The sequence below is a fragment of the Micromesistius poutassou genome (assembly GCF_964030765.1).
Source record: "Micromesistius poutassou genome assembly, chromosome: 21".
NCBI classification, from domain to species: domain Eukaryota; kingdom Metazoa; phylum Chordata; class Actinopteri; order Gadiformes; family Gadidae; genus Micromesistius; species Micromesistius poutassou.
This window is the reverse complement of record NC_140291.1, coordinates 7,208,594-7,228,167: the sequence shown is the minus strand read 5'-3', so window position 1 is coordinate 7,228,167 and position 19,574 is coordinate 7,208,594. Positions and strand designations below refer to the sequence as shown.

Here is a 19,574-nt window from a genome sequence, read left to right as displayed (position 1 = left end):
GTACTTTTTTTTAGTACTACCTCCGTCGAGGTTCCATGCCAGCGGAGTAGGTACTTTTGTGTGACGTAAACAGGCTGCTGGTAACTGATTGGCCAGCGGCTGTAAATGGGAATATTCACTCAAGTTAAGTTGTGTCCGGCGTGGTTGGAGTCCACGAACCCGCTCCCGAGGGGGACACTGATCAGCGTTTCGCCGTGTGTGTCGCTCCTTTCCCGGGGCTAGAGTTAGGCTGCGCGTCGTTATGTGTGTCGGGCGTGGTTGTGTGTGTCCGGCGTGGCTGGAGTCCACGGACCGGCGTTTCGCTGTTTCGTTTCAGTGTCGTTCCTTTCCTAGGGCTCGAGTTTCGCCTCTATCAACGTTACCGTATGACAAAAATAGACGCGCAGTCATTGCGCTTTTTATTTTATTTTATTTCCCATCATAACCTTTCCCGGGAATCAGGAAATAGTCTTGATCAGATTCAGATTTCCCGGGAATCGCGTCTCCCGTGATTAAAACCTAATGACGACCCGCCCATGGTGGAGAGGTTCTTTTCTACGACCCGCCCACATTGAAGAGGTACTTTTTTAGATGGAAACGCAACCAAACCGAGTTGAGTCGAGGCGAGTCGAGTCGAGTCGAGTTGGTACTGGCGGTGGAAAAGCGGCATAAGTCTGCACTGTGATTTGTTTTTCGTACTCAATGACATATTTGAGCTCAACAACAACAACAACAACAACAACAACAACAACAAAACAGTTGGATAGTAAACTTATTCAAAGTTTGGAGCAAGGGTTCTCACCACTACATTAACATCTACATTGTACTATAAAATAGTTACAATCCTTGCCATCAGTGCTTCTATTACATCCATGTATTACATTACATGCATTTTTTTTTTTTTACCAGTCGCTGTCCCATCGAGTTTCTAGAAAACTCTTGGGTTCATCTCAGCCAATACGTTTAGGAGGTCCCGACGGGGGGGGGGGGGGGGGGGGGGGGACCAACAGCAGCTGATACCAGTCTAAAAATAGTCATTCAGTCTCTGCGACCACAAGGCAACGTGGTTTTCTTTCTGTTATTGCACGGGGTTATTAAACGCCAATATATATATTTACGTTTTGAAACACTTTTCTCGGAAAAGTTGTCAAGAATGAACCAGCCAAAGATTGTCAGACCCGAGACTAGGTAAGTTCATTGAGTTTAAGTATACTTTCTCCTCAATTACTATTAACTGACTGATGAACTGATCAACCCAACTGGTGCTATGTAAGTCTGGTTTTTCCTGAATATTGTAAAAGGTTACTATTACATTGTTGTAACGTGGTAGCCTACACACGTTGGTGTTTACAATTGTCCTTGTGTCTTATTTTAGCCAACCAGCTCGAGCACTGTGGTTTGATCGAAAAAAATATGTCACTATCAACTTCATGGTCCACAAACCCAAGAGCGTGCAGGTTGCGTTCTATCCGGATAAGATGATTTTATGGTGAGGTCACAACATTTGTTATCCTTTCGTTCCATGCAACTGTGACATTTTTCTGTGCTGTATCGGTAAATTATTGGAGATTAGTTATGCTAAAATACATAAGAAAGGCATTGTATTTCATTGTGAAATGAAGACATGAATCAAACAATCGTACACGCCATGATTAATACATAATAATTATAATGAATGTTTGCCTCACCTGTTTACACATGTCATTATGTTTTCAGCTGCAAAAATGATGAAGACGACGTTATTTACAACGAGCTGTACTTCTTCGACAAAATCCAAATTCATGTAAGTATTCCGTTTGACACCGAGATTAAATAACTAGGGTTATTTGAGGTAAATGGGATTGTAATATGTATATGTGTTTACTTTAATACAGGACTCCAGAGAAAGAGTCTACGACCGCACCATCAACATGTTGATTCGAAAAGTCACCCCAGACGTGGCCTGGCCGCGACTGCAGAAGGACCCTGCTAAGGTGGGTTTAGTCTGCAGAGAAGGTTTAAACAACCTCCCGACACGTTAGTCAAATTCACTATTCCATTCATTGAACACTGACAAGCCATTGATTAATACCCTCAAGAGAAGACCGAGAGGAACTGTATTGAACTGGGAAACACCATGGGAAGTACTGTGCAGTAAGTCTTTGTCTTCCAATGATGTGTTCCAGTCTGGCTCAACTGGGAGAGCATTAAAATCGCTAGGGTTAGGAGTTTGATTCCCACTGGGGTCGCTCATGCATGCCACCGGATAACAGCATCCATGTTTATCAGGTAAAGCAATCATCTTTAATGATAAATACATGAGACTTCACCAAAGTCTGTGTACACCCTTTAATGTGTGGCCTTCACCCTTCTCTGAGCAGTCAAGCTGGATTTCTGTGGACTTTGACAACTGGAGGGACTGGGCGCATGAAGAAGATGACGGCAAGGCGGAGTATGACAACTACATGGACGTGAGTGTCGATACTGTATTTACTACAGAACTACTATATTTACCACATCAATACCATATTTAATACAATACCTATTTACTACAATACCTATAGTATATTTACTATGATACCTATAGGCCTACCATATTTAATCCTATATGCTACACATTATCATCACAGCAGTTTTATATTTACCACAACACTGCTGTTGTTAACATCATATAGTCACTACAATTATTAATAGGCTTACTAACATTTTTACCACAGAAGTATCATTTTTACCTAATGCAGTTGGAAACTGAAAATTGTGTGTGTGTGTGTGTGTGTGTGTGTGTGTGTGTGTGTGTGTGTGTGTGTGTGTGTGTGTGTGTGTGTGTGTGTGTGTGTGTGTGTGTGTGTGTGTGTGTGTGTGTGTGTGTGTGTGTGTGCGTGTGTGTGTATTTGTCTTTTTACAGATGATTCAAGAAATTGGTGGCGGTAGGGTAGGAGCGATACCAGATATGGGTGACCTAAGTGATGTAAGTTTTTCTCTGCCCATCACTGTAAATTAGTCCTTTCATTTGTCCCATATCAATTACTGGATAGACCCTAAGAATCACTGCTGTGCAACTAATACTATACAACAGCAACACTAATATGCATAGGCCTATCCATTTAATCCTTTTAACATAATACAACCATTGGTGCCATTTGCTGGATGGAGTTACATGTTATTTGAATGTCTCACATTTCAAGAAACGCTAATATTTAGTCGTCGTAATAATTGAATATCTTGATTTATAATATCAGTATCCTGAAATGACAAATTACGTATTTTCTCCTCTTCTCTTACAGTCTGATTGAAGTTCTCGGATGCTGACAACTTGTTGCTAAGCTGCAATAAATGATTATCCGGAGTTCACATCACAATATACCATATGTTTTTGGTCTCTTTATGAATCTGAAAAGTTTGTGTTTACTTATCTGTATTATTTATTGACATTGGTTTATCACGTGTTAAATAAATAAATATTTTTCATTTACAATTGCGTAAATTATTTTGTTTATGTCGCGCTAGACTTGTGCTGCTTCGGCTTCCGTAGACAGCTGAAGTTCTTCCTGTGTGGTTAGCGGCTGTGCAGCATTAATCTTGGACCATAACACCAAATATGGCTTTCCAGTGTCAACGAGACGGCTTTATGAAGGAGGTAATGGATATTCAGTTTGTAACATATTTTTAGGATTACTTATTCTGTTGTGGATATCCTGTGTTTCCACAAAAGCTAACGGGGGCTGTTTTGACGTCTGCCACACTCAAGACATCTTCAGTTTTATGGCACTAAAACACGTGTCTTGTTCCAGTTAAATATAACTTACAATGGCCTGCGTCAGCACACCTACAATAAATATGTGCCAAAGATTTCATGAATGAATTAATCATTCCAAATCAATTGCAAAAACCTGAAAGACAAACCTCTCACTCTCAACATTTAGTGCTTATCAAAAGATTCATTCCATAACGTGCTATCTTATTAGTGTTTTTCATTCAACCACAGATTGCGTACAGTGCCATGATGTGTGTACCAATGCACCGCCTCTTTAATTTAGTTCGTCACCTCTGTAGTGTCCTGCTGCCCAGCTGAACTTAAACAAGAAGTCAATGGAAAGAAAGAAACTGTTAAAGGCTTCAACGTCAAACTTCAGGATACCATCTTGTTTCCCGAGGGGGGTGGTCAAGTAAGTGGTATCTCACGTTATTCATTTTTTATAGTTACTGTTTTGTAAATTAACTACACGCTTTACATGAATAGTTACTAGCCAGTTACTGCTTCAAATCAACACTTTTAAATGAATGGCTGCAATTCAACATTTGGGCGCATTATTAGGACGACTTAACTTAAATCGTCAGTGTTCTTGAATGTATCACTTAATGGGTCCTGTGTTCCTCCAGCCAGACGACCATGGGTTGATAGGAGACGTGCCAGTGCTCAAGGTGACCAGGCAGGGGGCTGATGCCGTCCACTTTGTGGGCTCCTCGCTGGAGGTGGGCCAGGAGGTGCTGCTTAAGTTGGACTGGGACAGGAGGTTTGACCACATGCAGCAACACTCGGGTGAGAATGCAGTCAAAATCCACACCCATCATATTCTTCAAGAGAGTGTAGAGAATAGGCTTTTAATATAGAGTAATAACTGATTCATGTCAGTCAACTTAGCTGTTTGCATATTTCTAAATGTCTCTTTTGAAAATGTTGTCTCTATATGAACAAGTTTATATAGGTTTTTTTTCTTTCTTTTTAGGTCAACATCTCGTCACCGCCCTGGCAGAAACAATGTTTGGCTTTAAGACCACATCATGGTATGGCTACCAAGCTTCGCATCACATTCAAACGACGTGATCCTCAAATATTTGGATTGTTTGACTGAGAGAAATCTGACCCTATCCTCTAATTATCACTAAGCATGTTTATTGTCTTACTGTGTAAATTACTCTTGCCTTAACAATGTCCACTCTGCAGAATGACCATGTTATTCTGCACATCTGATCATAAAACACCCTGACTTTGTGCTCCTGACTCCAGGGAGCTGGGGCGCCAGCGGAGCAGCATAGAGCTGGACACGGCCAGCGTGACCCCGGCCCAGCTGCAGGCCCTGGAGGAGGCCGTGAACGACAAGATCCGGGCCCACGTCCCGGTCACCCTGCAGCTCCTCTCCATAGACGACCCCGCCCTGGAAAAGGTGAGTACCGAGAGGCGTCTTAAAAGGCTGTAGTTCAAGTATTGAGTCATTAAACAGGGCCTTATATCCAAAGTGACCTACAGTGTACTTTCCTATAGCTGCACATTATTAAAGCTGGGGTAGGCAATATGGCGACAACCAGCCAGAGTGAGCTAGATTTTTGAAAGTATCCATAAAAAAACAACCTTTTTAAGCAATGAAATATATAATTATTTTGTATACAAGTTTCTTGCGTGTCCGTCTAAAATGTGTTTTAAAATGCGTTGTTTGCAGGTCAGGAGCCGGGGGCTGCCTGATGACCTCGCAGGACCCATCCGGATCATCGACATTGAGGGTGTCGACGCCAACATGTGCTGTGGAACCCATGTGTCCAACCTCAGCCAACTGCAGGCAAGACTCTATACCACACACACACACCAAGGCACACCGTGTGTCCAACCTCAGCCAACTGCAGGCAAGACGCTATACCACACATACACACCAAGACACACCATGCCTTTTGGTGACATCAAATGGTGTCCAGGTTATTTTCCTTCCAACCGACTTGTGAGTGTTTAATGATGTCTTCTCTACATTAGGCGATTAAACTCCTGGCCACCGAAAAGGGAAAGAAGAACAAAACCAACCTTATCTTCTTGGCGGGAAACCGGGTTCTGAAATATGCAGAGAAATGCTACAGCACCGAGCGCTCGCTGGTCTCCCTTTTAAAGTGAGCACTTTACCCTTTTTACGATCGAACAGAAATTTCCCACCAACGAAAAAATTTGAAAAAAAAAACACTTTTGTTTTTCTCTCAGAACTGGACCCGACGAGCACGTAGAGGCCGTAGCCAAGACCCAGAAGTGTGTGAAGCTCCTACAGAAAGTAAGCTGATCTCCACCATCGCAGTGTATTTACTGTTTTTAATATCCTGTTCTAGGCTTACTGTAAATGACACTTTAATGTGTTGTTCCAATAAAACATGACATTATATTTTAAATAAACTAAGTAGAATCGTACAGGTGTTATTTATATATTTCCAAATCGTACTGTCATATATTAACGAATAATCTAAATGTGTTCTACTAGAGCAATCTGGGCTTGCTGCGAGACTTGGCCGTCCTCATCGCACAGAACTTCAAGAGCAGCCCGCAAAGAGGCAACTTCTTCACCTTGCACAAGTAAGACCTTTTTTCAGTTAGCTCAACCCTTGCCTAGTTGGCAGGTTGTTATTATTGTTCCTCTGAAATGGTAAACTCAGAGGATATAACTAGATAGTAGGCCTGTACTTTAAACTAGATGGTGGGAATGTCGAAGAAGTATATAGGTTTGTATGTATGTATATTTGTTTGACCCCCACTTTCTTCCTTTTTTTCTTATTGCAGAAAAGAAGGCGACAACGAATTCATGAACATCATCGCCAATGAAATCGGCACCGAGGTTAGACGATGATTGCCATTTTGCGTGTGTGCATTAAGAATTCAAATGTATTTGGTATAAACAGCATTAACCTTTTTGTTCTGTCTTTACCTAAGGAGACGCTGGTGTTCCTGAGTGTGGGGGAGGAGAAGGGACCTGGTCTGTTCCTCCTGGCTGGTCCCAGTGATCTGGTTTCAGAGATGGGACCACGGTAAGCGTGGACACATGGCACCTCCTCACCCAGTCCCTTTTGGACACCTTATGATGTCTCTGTAAAAAAACGTGATCTTATCCAGGAACATTGCTCTCAACACAAGGCCGTTTTTTAGATGGATCCTTTTCACAGAGACGTCATCGTAGGACAAACTCAGCTCATAACTCCTATAATGGGTCTGCTCCTTTTATGTAGCTGGGAACAGGCAGCAGAGTTTTCCTCTCCTGTTGCATAAAAGTAGCAGACCATAAAAGTGTAAAGAGTGACACCTGTGTTTGTCCTGTGATGAAGCCTGGTTAAAAATGTGTTCATCATTTTAGAACCTATTCCTAAACCTGAACCTAAACCTATTCATCATCTATCCTCTGATCTCCAACGTGATTCTGGTCACTAAGCAGCAGGCACAGTGTTTGATATCTGGCTCAAGGAGGCCAACATTAGGGATATAAGAGGTTCTGTTGGGATGTGTTAAACTATGGCTAGTATTACAAGAGTGTTTCCTCTGCTGTTCGCAGGGTCCTGGAGATGCTTGAAGGGAAGGGGGCGGGGAAGAACGGGCGGTTCCAGGGCAAGGCCAACAGCCTGGCGCGGCTAGGGGAGGTGGAGGCCCTACTCCAGCAGCGCTGCACGCTACGAGCCTCAGGGGAAGAATAATGGCATGAGAACAGCAGAATATTCTGCAACCCAGGGATGGGTTGATTGTGTAGAAATCTCAGCTCTTCTGACGGCTTACTTTGTAAAATTTGTTTTGAAATCAGAAATGTCGTTTTTGTGCTTACATGTGTACACGTGTAGATAATATACATGCATTTTAAACTCGGGACATGTAGATTACATGTTGGTTCTGCTGAATATGTGTTAATTTTGAGTAGGGTTAACATTCTTTTCATAAAAAAATGATGTATACTTTCCTGTCCTATTTTTCTGGTGATCATGTGCTGTTATCATTAGCATTGTCTTTAGTTGGAATCCATTAAAGGAGAGGCAGCACATTGTTTTATGCATTTTTAATCATGAAAAATAGGTAGTGATTCAATCAGCAGCAAGATTAAAACATTCTTATCCTGATTTATTTACTCTTTACTCTTTACTATTTACTCTTACTCTTCATACATAAAACTCATCCATTACCATGTGGCCATAAGAATTAAAAAAAGGTTACAATTTGTATATAATTTTTCTATATACAGTGGTTGTGTACAACTTGTAAGAAATTGGCAGTTAAAGTGCAGCACACATAACATGTGATGGACATAAGGCTTTAGAGATGGCAGTACAGAAGAATTCTTGTTCACGTGGAGGTCCTTTTCTCTTATTCTTTGGTGAAGATTGTGGGTCGTCGCCGTAGTTCCTTAACTCAATGGCTTAATTATCTTCATAGAAATGTAGTTCTGTGGGTGGAAACAATACAATGTGATATAATTGTATTTAATCACATAACAATTTTACTTAGTGTATTGGGTTGGTATGATTGTCAGAATCAAAGATCAACTGTGTGTAAATAAGTGCTTTAAGTCGTTCTACCTGTATTGTAAGTTGTATCCATCTAAAGCCACTAACAGTTAAGGTTGTTCTTACCGGCAAGGAGTACAGGAAGATTCCGAGGAACAGCCCGACAATAACCAGGAGGATCAGCATGATGAATAGGCATCTGAAGCGGCGCCACACGATGAACTTCATGGCCTTGCAGGGGTTGGTGAACCAGAAGAACGAGGTGTCTGGCCGACTGGTGGCAGAAACGTTAACTCTTTATTCACGATGGATTGTGAACGATAAAGGCCTGATGAGACATTTGAAAATGTAACTTTTTTGTTTTTATACACAGCGGTTATGTCATAGCGGGTAACGGGGAGGAGGTCATAATCCGCTGGACACGGGTTCGAACCCACAACCATTTGGCTGACGAATCCTCCCCACTAGACTTTTCACAGCTGAGTGAGTGTGCCAGGAAGCGGCTCTACTTACTTGGGGGGTTCTAGTCTGGGGTTCATGTTGGGCTCATCCCGGCCCTTTCCAGCCGGTTTCTCATCTGCATCCACTTCACCCACAATCTCCAGTGTCATCTCCACCTTGCCCTGACATACACACACACACACACACACACACACACACACACACACACACACACACACACACACACACACACACACACACCACATTAAGGTTGAACATTCCACCATATAAATACAGATTTACAATCAGCTTAAGATTCTAACCACATACATGTGTCAAAGCAAATCTTGGCACTCGCCTGCTAGAACAACTTGTTAGGTCTAACCCTGAACAATGATACAAGATTTCTGGGCCAATCGCTTGATTCAAGACCAGCTGTCCATCTTATTATTACATGGACTATTGATTAAATAATAGTGGGATTTACAATGCAGGAACACGCTTCCACGATCTCTGAAGACTAACCATGCACAGAAAACAACCCTATAAGTTAGGTTGCTGAGGCCATCGTACTATACCCCTAACAGCACTGGCTTAGTAACTATCAACCATCAACCTTTAATTTTCCCATCATGCACCGTGAAGAAGCAAACCACGCCCTCCTCTGTACTCACGCCCAGCTGCTTCTTGCCGTCCTTCTCGATGGCGCAGGGCCACCAGCCGCGCACCGACTGCTGGGCCAGCAGAGACTGGGCCTGCGGAGACTTGCTCTTGTCCGGCCCGCGCTCCATCATCTCCAGGCTGCACTTCTCTGGCGTCTTGGCAGGAGGGATCAGGGAGCGCAGGTCCAGCTCCACCACACCTGACACGCGAGTGAGCCCATTAGTTCAAGAGTGGAGATGCACCGCGACCCGTGTCTCGCACTGACTCTCACAAAGACAATGTTTCTTTGTATTTCAAAAAATCTGCATTGCATGTCGTGTTTATTATGTGTTTATTATGTGTCTGCCTGCCTGTTCCGTGACGCACCGACAATTTGTAAACAAATGGTAGTTTCAAACAACCAGTAAATATGTACCCAAGTAATCGTCCAATGAGAACTTGTCGTTGTCCCATATCTGAACGATCAACTTGGGAGGAATCCTGAACTCTGATTTGTCGAGACTCCAGAAGTTTTCCTGTTTGGGAAAAAAGACATGAAAACGTATAATCGTGTACAATGAAGTGTAATGTACAATACATGTTATGTTGCAGTCATCACTCTGGGCGCTGTGTCACATGGGGGATTGGAGGTAATTTCCCTCGGGAAGACTAGTCACATTGGACGTACCTTCTTGGAGACCAGACAGAGCTCCTCCGCAGGCAGGTAGTCAAAGTTGAAGATGAACCTCCAGTTGAAGTTCCCGTCTCCGTCCAGCGACCTGTAGTGGACGTCCGTCTTCTGCTTTTCCTCCTCCATGCCTGGCATCCAGCTGCAGGGTCAAAGGTCACACCATCCCATAAGTGAAAGTGAAAGTGAAAGTGAAAGTGAACTTCCCGAGCTCAACACGACCCAATACGTCAGTGTATATTCTCAGCCTCGGGTCTGACACAAACGGGTCATAAAATGGATCCAAGCAATAGTGAGACTTCTGATTGATCTAATACGAAAACGTGTTTAAACGGTGTATACCAATGTCCATGTGTTTATGTAATCATGCAAAACAGCCTGCTGAAGGCTTAACCACGTTGGCTACGTCTGTGTGCTTTGCAGACGTACCCCTTGACATAGATGTCACTCATGTGCTCCCCGGTGATACTCGTCTCATCAAGGGTAACGTCGGTCGTGTTCCACACGATGACCCGCAGGATGTTTCTGAAAAGTTATCCAAAAGGGAAAGTTGACGTAAAATCTTGTGCCACAATCAGCTCCTTCTTACGTTCATAAACCATTAGAAATAAAGCAAACAGCGCGATCATTTAACACACAGTGAATAACAGAGGTTAATGTCTTGAAGGGCAGCTCCTACTTCTTGGCCTTGCGTGGGGTGATGTCAAAGGGAGGGCCGGGCACGCCCAGGCTCTTGGGGAAGACGTCCACCCACATCTCGATCCGTCCCTGAGCAGAGACACAGAGCAGGGGGTCATGGAGAGTTCCTCAGGGTCACTTGTTTAGGATAACATGAGCACAGTTCAAGGTGGCGCTGAGGGGCAGGACAGGGCAGGACAGTGTGGCGGCCAGTGTGTTAAAGACTCCCAGTTGAAAGGCACTGGGTCCGATCCCCAAACCAACCTACAGTATATGCATCCTTGAGCCAGATGCCTTCAACCCGAATTCTTTTGGTTAAGGGACGCAGCTATTCGACTCAATAGTAGTAGTAAATACAGATGATGAATGATTGCATATTGATTGAATATGTAGATAATACTGTAAATATTGAAATAATTATGCATCACGTGTTTGCTCAAAGGGGCCTGTGCTAGAGAGGGGGCGGGGTTTGTTTGAGGTGGGCGTGTCTCTGCCCACCTGGGAGAGCGAGGGTTGGAAGCTGCTGTACAGGGTCCGGGTCTCCACGTGCTCCGGGACCAGCCCCTGGGTTCTGAGCACGTGCAGACACATGCGCTCGCGGGCCGGGCCCAGGTGCTGGTGAACCTCCTTGTTGGCCTCTGGATGGAACGTTTTCAGGAAAAAAAAAGTTTTCAAAGTTGGCAAAGGTCATTGCACATTTTCCGGAATGATTCTTCAATGTTGTGAGGCTCATTGTAACGTTTCATTCTAAAAGTTTTCTTGACTTGAATCATCAATTCTTGAATGACAAAGAAAAGATGACATGATTGATTCAATTCTGGATAAAACATTGTATGCAATAAGTCAGATGACCGGGCCTTACCAAACTCGGCCAGGGTGTAGTCCCTGCCCTGGAAGGTGAGCGTGTTGCCGTTGTCCTCGGTCCTGGGTTTGGACAGACCTTTGAGACGGGCCACGTTGTCCAGGATCTGAGACGGCTTCATCTGGTCCCGCCACTGGTTGACCCCAGATCTAGAACCGGGGAGACAGACGTCACGTATCACAACGTCTATCTTCTTCTTTTAATTGCACTTTTAACCAGCCACCTGGAACTACCTATTACCGATGCTATGCTACAGTGTAGTTATGCTCACATGCAGTAGGTCTGGGGCAGGCCGCAGTAGGAGTTGAATCGGGACAGGAAGCGGTTCTCCAGGTCTATCACAGTCTCGCCCACCTTCTCGTCCCGGGTCAGGAGGTCATAGTCGTACACAGAGATCTTCAGGTCCTTCTCCTGAGGCAGGTAGCAGGACATCTCAAACATCCTACACAGACAGAGTTGATCATGCGTTACGGGAGGCATGAGGGAGTCCTAGAATTTGCATCTTTCTGCACAGGTACACACACTCAATCCTCCTGAATTTATTCCACACACTTACTTTCCAAACACGGGGTTAGTGTTGTTCGGGATGTAGTGGTCCCTGTCGTCGATGGTGTTCCTGCCGAGGGATATCTTCATGTACGGATCACACTGAAAAAGGGCGGAATAGAAGCTTTTAGTTAAAACACTTTTGATCCTTTTTTTAGTTAAGTATTTTTTTTACAAAAATCCAAATTAATTTAAAGTAGATGCTGTTTGTCTATGTGTGTGTGTGTGTGTGTGTGTGTGTGTGTGTGTGTGTGTGTGTGTGTGTGTGTGTGTGTGTCCGTGTGGGTATTTGTATATATACGTCCAGGTAGATATTCCCATACCCTGCCATTGTTGTCTTTGGGCTGCAGGTCTTTGGCCCTGATGACGTAGACCCGCACCAGACACTCCTGCGGCCCGCTGTCGGGCAGCTCTCTGAACTGCCTGGGCGGAGCCATGACCCCGGGGTCATCAGACAGGGGGTACACCCTGAAGGAGCCCTGGGACAGCCAGCAGAGATATTCATTCAAAGACAGCTCTATGGACAGTGTGTGCTCTATAAGCAAACATATATACATATATGCATAAATACATACATACATGCATACAGGCAGACAACCCTTACCCTAACACACACTTATGTATCCAGTGTTACAAATATCCTCTGTATAATACTTTTCCTCTGATTGCCACTGTTCAATCGCCGCGTCCTAAATATGATAAACGATTCCCGGCTCAAATGTTTTAATGTTTGAGGCTGTGTGTGACTCTCCAAGCGACCACCGGGGGGCATCGCCGCCTCTAACCTTGAACTCTCCCACCACGTCGGGGTCGCTGTCCTTGCTCTGCTTCTTGCCTCGCTCCAGCTTGAAGGTGTCACAGAAGTCTGTGAGTCCGTTGAACTCCGGCAGATCCTCCAGTTCGTTGTCGTACACCTGGAGGAGTGCACGTGTGAGTCACTCCGCCACACTCTTTGCGTGAAACCATGTTTATGATACTGTTATCGTTATCGTTGGATTGTTGGATCGTTAGTCAAATATGCAATAAGAAAGGTTGGGATTAAAAAAAAGTGATATACATCTTATAAATGCGCTTGTGCACTTTGTTGCTGTTTGCTTTGGTCCTGAATTTAGAACACACTTTGTTGAGATGTGATGTCTGTGTCTCTCTGATGCACAGATATCTCTGAAAATATTCACCTTGTGCGATGGTGAGATTCCTAGAGCTACACGCAACTCTGTCCGGTTGTTGTAAATTCACATCATTTTGATTGTCCGCTTTGGTTGTTCTTAGCCTCACTTCTAAGCCATCCTGTCTGAAATGGACTAAGTATAAATACACAGTGACATGATGGGAGCAGAATACCTCCAGTGAGTCGTATCCCTTCTGCAGGTACTCCCCACATCGCTCCCGGTCACCCATGGATGCATAGAACTTACTCCACCAGTCCACCGTCTCCTTCTCCTAAAGACCCAGGAGACATCTTTAATCCCCCATGTTGAAAAGCACTGCCCTTTCAACTGTGAAAGGTGGTATATCGATAGGTATTATCACGTATATTGATGAACTGTTAGGAACCGTTTTTTAGTATTGTGAGCTCTCACCTTTTCTGCAGTCTTTGGGAGGGGGGAGGCCAGAGTACAGAACAAAAAGGGGACCAACAAAAAAGTACATATCAGGGGGTGAGCGACAACATTTTTGCAAATTAGCGGGACAGGGTGAGTGATTTTAGTGTTTAGAGTCAAAACCATCCCGAGATTATGAGCAAATCTCTTGAAAATCGATTTTGCTTGCGGCACTGCAAAAGAATTAAGTACATCCTTCCTTCAATTCTTTTTGAAAAGTGATTATGAAGCAAGTTATTTGCTGTTTGCTGAAACAAGTGTTCAGTGCACAGTGTCAAGATTTGAAGTAAGCAGTGGTCCAGAAGAAGGTGTGATTAGCGTGAACTCAGCGCTCTTATGCCATTGGTGCCCAGCCGTGTGAATCAAAACACTGTGATAAGGTAACCATACATACAAAATGGGAAGCAGGGGTCGCCATTTTGTCGAGTGCGGCTGACATACTGTGCATAAACTGGAAGCCAGAGCAAAATATGTTCGTTTGGATCCAAGAGTCATATCTTGTGTTGGTGAATGTTATGCAATGCAAAAGAGAATGAATGTGTCGTAAACCAGGTTTACAACGCATTTGTGCGGAAATTGTGAAAAACGTTGATGATATTATTATTATAATTGTTATTATCATTATCATCATTATTATCATTATTATCATTACTACTGAGTTAGTGAGGCAGGAGGGGTGAGCTGTTTACCTGAGTCTCTAGCAGTGGTCTGTTCTCTTCCATGGAGATGGAAAGATGAGGGGCGGTGGTGGACATCAGAGACACTGTGACGGACGGGGAGAGTGGAACTCAGTGTCTGTCTGTGTATGTGTGCGCGAGTGTGTGTGTGTGTGTTTTGTTCACCTATGTAAGGGTGTTGCATAACTTGCATAACATGTAAGTTAAAATCATTTTTAAAAAGTTATGAACTTTACATATAAATAAATGCATATAACACAAGCATATACAAATATCTGCAAAAATATGAAAAGAGTTTAGAAAGAAATGAAGTATGTATGGTCACAAAAAGAACAACGGTGACGCTAAAAGCGAGATCATCGTGGCCCTTGCCCGGGCTCTCTGGCCGGTACACTGGGTCCTCGGCGGGCCCGTCCCACTTACTCTTGTTGGCCATGCTGCCCTCGGCCGTGATGACGTTGGGGTCGCAGCGGAAGCGCTCCAGAGACGCGATGGTGCACTGGCCCACCACCGGCTTCCTGCCGAACGGCCGGTGGTCGATCACCTTCAGCACGATGGGCGGCGTGTACATCTCGTCCTTGGGCAGGTACTGGAGGACGGAGGGGAACGTATGAGGAGGAGGAGAGGAGGAGGAGGAGGGGCAGGAGAGTGTATTAGCTCGGGCCCCCTCCTTAGTCTCTCTGTGTATGGCGTCCCATAGCTAGAGATGGCTTGCTCTTCCTATTTAGCATCTGCTAAAAACACATTTGAATATTTTTTGTAGTATTTTTGTTATATAAACGTATATTTGAGTATGAATTTGTATCTAGTCAGATACAGGTCATTATGGAGCAGGTAGGGGGTGAGGTTAGATGTGTTTACGAAAGGATGCCTACAGGCACATGCGATTGGCTGCCCATCATCAATGCTTTAATTGAAAACCATTCAGCATCAAATGTCCAGCCCCGTGTCAGGCTAATTCTGCTTGCGCGGGTGTGTGTGTGTGTCTGTCTGTGTATGTGTTGTGCGTGGCCAGCTCTGCTTCACCACTTGTATGAAGAGCACGGAGCTGGGGAAGTTGGGGCTCTTCTTCATGTTCCTGATGACGGCTGACTCCACCCTCTGACCCCCACACTCCACCACCAGGGAGGGGGAGGACACGGCCGCCAGCTCGTAGGTCTTCATGTTGCGCAGCCCCCACACCAGGATCTGGACACACGTGACGGAGGAGGATTTACATGCAGACAGACGGATGTGCCGGCGGACATGACATGAAGAGACAGATCTATCTTGAACAGTGTTTGGTCTGTGTATGTGTTTATTGCGTGTGTGTGTGTGATAAAAGTGATTGTGTGTGTGTGTGTGTGATAAAAGTGATTGTGTGTGTGTGTGTGATAAAAGTGATTGTGTGTGTGTGTGTGTGTGTGTGATAAAAGTGATTGTGTGTGTGTGATCCAAGTGAGTGTGTGTGTGCGTGTTACCTCCACGGCGGTGAGCTGGACTACAGGTCGTATCCCCTGCGGGACCATGTAGAGGTTCAGACCTCTCATTGGAGGAACCAGAGGAAGGTCTAGCGGAGCGTTCTGGAAACAATGGAGCGAGGAAGTCAAGTCATGAACACAAGCTTCTTCCCTTTTTGACATGATTAGCGTTTAGATCCCTGTTTATTATTTTTCCCACCGCTGACACGATTTAATTCCTGTTTGGACAATTCTTGACGTGTGCGATAAGATAAGATAAACATTATTGTCCCGAAGAACAATGGTTTTGACAAACTAAATCAAACATTTCACATCTAATTCGAAACAAACAGACAAGAGAAAAACAAGAGAACCGATTCGCCTCTCGGGCTACATTTAAATCAGCATGGGGGAGGACAGAGTGTCCCAGGGCCACTTTACGTTTCCACACACCTTCACTGGACAGAGTGAATGAAAGAAGTACAATAAATCAATTGCATTAGAGCAGTGATCGCTCCTCTCTTGGACCTTGTCTTTGAGGATGAGCTCGGCAGCCAGCAGGGCCTCCCCTGCCCTTTGACCCTTCTGCATGATGGGGTACCACAGCAGCTTGGGGGTCTGGTCCCCGGCCGAGCTGAGCTCCACCAGGGGAGAGAACACCGTCCGGCCCAGCAGCTCGTCGTTACCCTGGACGACACCAGAAACAAACAGTTGCATTCATGTCCTAGAGCATCCCCTTAAATATATAACGTACTTAAATATATAACGCTCAGGAGTACCATCCACGAATGCATGGTTACAATATGGGCAAACGATGAAAAACTTCTTGCTCTATCTCCTTCTAGAATTCCTATAGCTGCTCTACCGGAGACCTGGTATGTTTTGTGAGCTGCAACTTGGGTCTCGCAGCACTTACAGTACCCAAATCAGACAAGGTGTGCCTCCATCGGTCAACCCACCACTTGGTCATAGTCGTAGAACTCCAGCACCACGTTTGGGGGGTCGCGGGCCAGACTCTGAGGGTCCCCGTAGATCTCCAAGTCGTTGAAGATCAGGGTCTGGTCCCAGGTGGGGTTCAGTGTGGCCTTCAGCTTCTCTGTGGTCTTACTCAGGTGCAGGAAGGACACGTGTGCAAACGGATCTGTGGTACAATAGAGAAATGGGGGAAATATACTTTTCATCCGTGAAGGTACTGGGTTTGATCCAGGACTGCTCTGTAGGACTGCAAAATGGAGCAGTAGGCTATATTTGTTAAGCATCTATCTGTTAATGCAATGTTCTACAACAATTCTTCAAGTGCCTTATGACTGTGTCGTAGGCAGTCAATAAATATTTAACCCGACGGCCAAAATATACAGATGAGGGCAATCAGGGCTTTGTAGCTACCAATCAGGAACATTCTCTACACGGTCAAGTTCCTGAATGCCTTTTTCTGCCCAAATACACTGATCTGCGTTTGCACATCACTTGGTGGAGGGGACATTTTATCTTCTGAAGATTCAGATTCAGTGGGAAAATCTGATGATGAAAAATAAGGAGGAGGAGAGAGCGAAGGTAATGACAGGCAGAGAGAGATTATAGTCTTGGAAACCAACAGGAGTCTCTGTTGGTCTTATGCTACACATGTTGATGTTACCAGAAAAGCTGTCTTTGTCCATGGACGCCAGCTCCCTTGCTTGGTAGACGTACACACGGAGATGGTAGACATACACACCTAAAAAGCAATGATAAAGCACGCTGTTATCATGAAGTTGGCAACATTTCAAAATGCAGCAGTGAATATGACAGATCCTTATATCATTATTAGAGCTAATGCGTCTGTATACACTGTGTGTGTTTGTGTATGTGTGTGTTTTGTGCATCCCCTTGACATGTGTTTGTTGGGGCAGGACTTTGTTGTGGTGGACATACTGTCAAAGGAGCAGGACACAGTGGGGGTGTTGGCTCCGAATGCCTTGGTGCTGACAGAGCCTTTCTCCTTCTCCTCTGTGTTCACTCCCTGCAGACACAAACACAGCCCCACACAGCTGACATACTCACACCTATAAGTCAATATTAAAAGCTATATTTATCTTGCGGGCTGAACCGATGTCGGGATGGTCCAGTTTATATCATCCGGTTACCCCTGCCATTAGATTCTGACCTTGTATTGAGCTTTGTAAATACACGGTTATTGCTTTGTGCTTTTTGTTTTTACTTGACTAAGCCTCTTGTTGCTGAACGGCTGGAGGTCTATTTTCAACTTTAGGTACAATTTTACAAGAACGACGATAGGCTTCAATAGTTATCTCTCACCAACGCTCCCTCTAGTTTAAAGATGGCCGCCGCTCCCAGGCGATCTTCCGGTGCCATCTTTCTCCTCCAGCGCCGGCGGCGGAATGTGTCCGATGAACGCTCCTTCCTGTGGAAATTCCAGCCAATCAGGGAAGAGAACTCCCAGCCCTCGGGGTCTCCTTTGTCCCGTTTCTGTGGCCAAAAAAAGAAACGAAAAAGATTAGAAAGAGCGAACCAAAACTGTATCCATCGTTTTTGTCTGTACAAAAATAAATGAATGAATGAAATTAATTATAAATTACTTTTCATTATAATTGTTATTGATGTACTACATCCCCATATGTCAATATTATTAATATCATTGCACATTCCATGGTCTAAGCCATCTTAATTGAATACACTGTGGATATTGTGTATTCTTCATGATGTGAAATCAGGTATATTCATTAGAGTCTGGAGAAACGGGTTCAAAATGGGATGACGATGAGGATCGAGTGTGCTTTGCTAGTGCGCACCTCTCCAGCGCCACCAGCAGGGGGATCTGCCCTCTTGCGAGGGCGGACCAGCCTTTTTCTGCGGTGGACATGGTACATCTTCTCCACGGGCGCCCAGGACCGAGGCTTGTCATCTGTGGGAATAGTCACCCCGTACTCCCATCCTGGAAAGGAGACCCAGACACATACACAGTTCAAAAATAGCAAAGACACACACACATACACAGACACATACATGCCACCTCAAGCACAAAATACAGAGTTAATAGTCAAAGGGCAAGCATGCTCATACATGTTTTGCATCCCCTGCATTTAAATCTTTTTTGCATTTTCCTTTGCATGTCAAAGTGATGTTTTCATTTCTGTTTCTTTCCAGTCTCATTCAGTCAAAAGCCTTTTGTCACACAGAGTTCCTGGTGCATTACCGTGCTCGTCCACGGCCCTGTTCAGGTCTGCTTTCCACGCGTCCTCCCAGCTCCACCCCTCGGGAAGAGCAAACTCCCCGGGACTCTGGTTCTTCTCCCCGTTCTGTAGCACAACACAAACAACACACACTAAGACACATGAAACACAATACACATGACACAACACAGAAAAAACACACAGACAAAACACACCACACACACACAAAAAACATGAAACACAAAACACACAACACATGACACAAACAAAGCACAACACACAACGCAAACAACGCACAACACGCAACACCACATAAAAACACAAACACATAAAACACAAACACATACTACACGCAACACACACGAGACATAACACACATGAAACACAGCGCACACCACACACAACACACACAGCACAAAACACACACACAACACAACACATTAGACACAACACACAACACACCACACACGAAACACAACACACACAAAACACGACACACACAACACGCAACACACACCCGTTTTTTAGGGTAACAAAAAATACTGAGTTTGTCGTGTGTGTCTGTGAAGATTGTATTAAAATGAATGTGCGCTGGCAAGTATAGTTCAGTCATGAGCACTCAGTGTGTGTCAGCCATTAT

General features: G+C 44.5%; 3 protein-coding genes across 4 annotated transcripts in view; 2 read left to right on the top strand and 1 right to left on the bottom strand.

Annotated features, from left to right (window-relative positions):
* The first annotated feature begins 1,007 nt into the window (after positions 1–1,007).
* ptges3l (prostaglandin E synthase 3 like) lies at positions 1,008–3,433 on the top strand. Its single transcript, XM_084485305.1, has 7 exons — positions 1,008–1,167; positions 1,355–1,468; positions 1,696–1,762; positions 1,854–1,952; positions 2,340–2,429; positions 2,864–2,926; positions 3,243–3,433. Exons 1-7 carry the CDS (start codon positions 1,133–1,135, stop codon positions 3,249–3,251), a joined length of 477 nt encoding a protein of 158 aa, XP_084341431.1. The 5' UTR covers positions 1,008–1,132; the 3' UTR covers positions 3,252–3,433.
* A 69-nt stretch (positions 3,434–3,502) lies between these two features.
* On the top strand, positions 3,503–7,701 carry aarsd1 (alanyl-tRNA synthetase domain containing 1). Its single transcript, XM_084485828.1, has 12 exons — positions 3,503–3,595; positions 3,996–4,124; positions 4,339–4,498; positions 4,686–4,743; positions 4,967–5,123; positions 5,397–5,513; positions 5,702–5,832; positions 5,921–5,987; positions 6,192–6,283; positions 6,488–6,542; positions 6,638–6,732; positions 7,251–7,701. Exons 1-12 carry the CDS (start codon positions 3,557–3,559, stop codon positions 7,387–7,389), a joined length of 1,239 nt encoding a protein of 412 aa, XP_084341954.1. The 5' UTR covers positions 3,503–3,556; the 3' UTR covers positions 7,390–7,701.
* An 89-nt stretch (positions 7,702–7,790) lies between these two features.
* Positions 7,791–19,574, bottom strand: part of myof (myoferlin) — a 30,803-nt gene continuing 19,019 nt past the window's right edge. The window contains exons 27-54 of one of the 2 annotated variants that reach the window (XM_084485827.1): positions 18,958–19,060; positions 18,554–18,696; positions 18,060–18,230; positions 17,676–17,763; positions 17,401–17,478; positions 16,724–16,905; positions 16,293–16,451; positions 15,786–15,887; positions 15,352–15,513; positions 14,749–14,914; positions 14,338–14,411; positions 14,043–14,099; positions 13,628–13,639; positions 13,389–13,487; positions 12,830–12,958; positions 12,368–12,523; positions 12,055–12,146; positions 11,770–11,940; positions 11,499–11,647; positions 11,135–11,274; positions 10,638–10,726; positions 10,388–10,483; positions 9,959–10,100; positions 9,707–9,806; positions 9,303–9,490; positions 8,701–8,810; positions 8,314–8,461; positions 7,791–8,126 (exon numbers count right to left, since the gene is read on the bottom strand). In XM_084485827.1, the coding sequence (XP_084341953.1) occupies positions 8,088–8,126; positions 8,314–8,461; positions 8,701–8,810; positions 9,303–9,490; positions 9,707–9,806; positions 9,959–10,100; positions 10,388–10,483; positions 10,638–10,726; positions 11,135–11,274; positions 11,499–11,647; positions 11,770–11,940; positions 12,055–12,146; positions 12,368–12,523; positions 12,830–12,958; positions 13,389–13,487; positions 13,628–13,639; positions 14,043–14,099; positions 14,338–14,411; positions 14,749–14,914; positions 15,352–15,513; positions 15,786–15,887; positions 16,293–16,451; positions 16,724–16,905; positions 17,401–17,478; positions 17,676–17,763; positions 18,060–18,230; positions 18,554–18,696; positions 18,958–19,060 (3,345 nt within the window). In that variant the 3' untranslated portion in view covers positions 7,791–8,087. The remainder of the gene's footprint in view (positions 8,127–8,313; positions 8,462–8,700; positions 8,811–9,302; positions 9,491–9,706; positions 9,807–9,958; positions 10,101–10,387; positions 10,484–10,637; positions 10,727–11,134; positions 11,275–11,498; positions 11,648–11,769; positions 11,941–12,054; positions 12,147–12,367; positions 12,524–12,829; positions 12,959–13,388; positions 13,488–13,627; positions 13,640–14,042; positions 14,100–14,337; positions 14,412–14,748; positions 14,915–15,351; positions 15,514–15,785; positions 15,888–16,292; positions 16,452–16,723; positions 16,906–17,400; positions 17,479–17,675; positions 17,764–18,059; positions 18,231–18,553; positions 18,697–18,957; positions 19,061–19,574) is intronic. The other variant, XM_084485826.1, reaches the window with a different exon arrangement.

Excerpts from the sequence above, each read along its gene's own strand:
- ptges3l (XM_084485305.1), top strand. The coding sequence starts at position 1,133 with ATGAACCAGCCAAAGATTGTCAGACCCGAGACTAG. Across the intron at positions 1,168-1,354 it reads ATTGTCAGACCCGAGACTAG|CCAACCAGCTCGAGCACTGT; the intron begins GTAAGTTCATTG and ends GTCTTATTTTAG. Across the intron at positions 1,763-1,853 it reads TCGACAAAATCCAAATTCAT|GACTCCAGAGAAAGAGTCTA; the intron begins GTAAGTATTCCG and ends ACTTTAATACAG.
- aarsd1 (XM_084485828.1), top strand. The coding sequence starts at position 3,557 with ATGGCTTTCCAGTGTCAACGAGACGGCTTTATGAAGGAG. Across the intron at positions 5,514-5,701 it reads CCAACCTCAGCCAACTGCAG|GCGATTAAACTCCTGGCCAC; the intron begins GCAAGACTCTAT and ends TCTCTACATTAG. Across the intron at positions 6,733-7,250 it reads GTTTCAGAGATGGGACCACG|GGTCCTGGAGATGCTTGAAG; the intron begins GTAAGCGTGGAC and ends TGCTGTTCGCAG.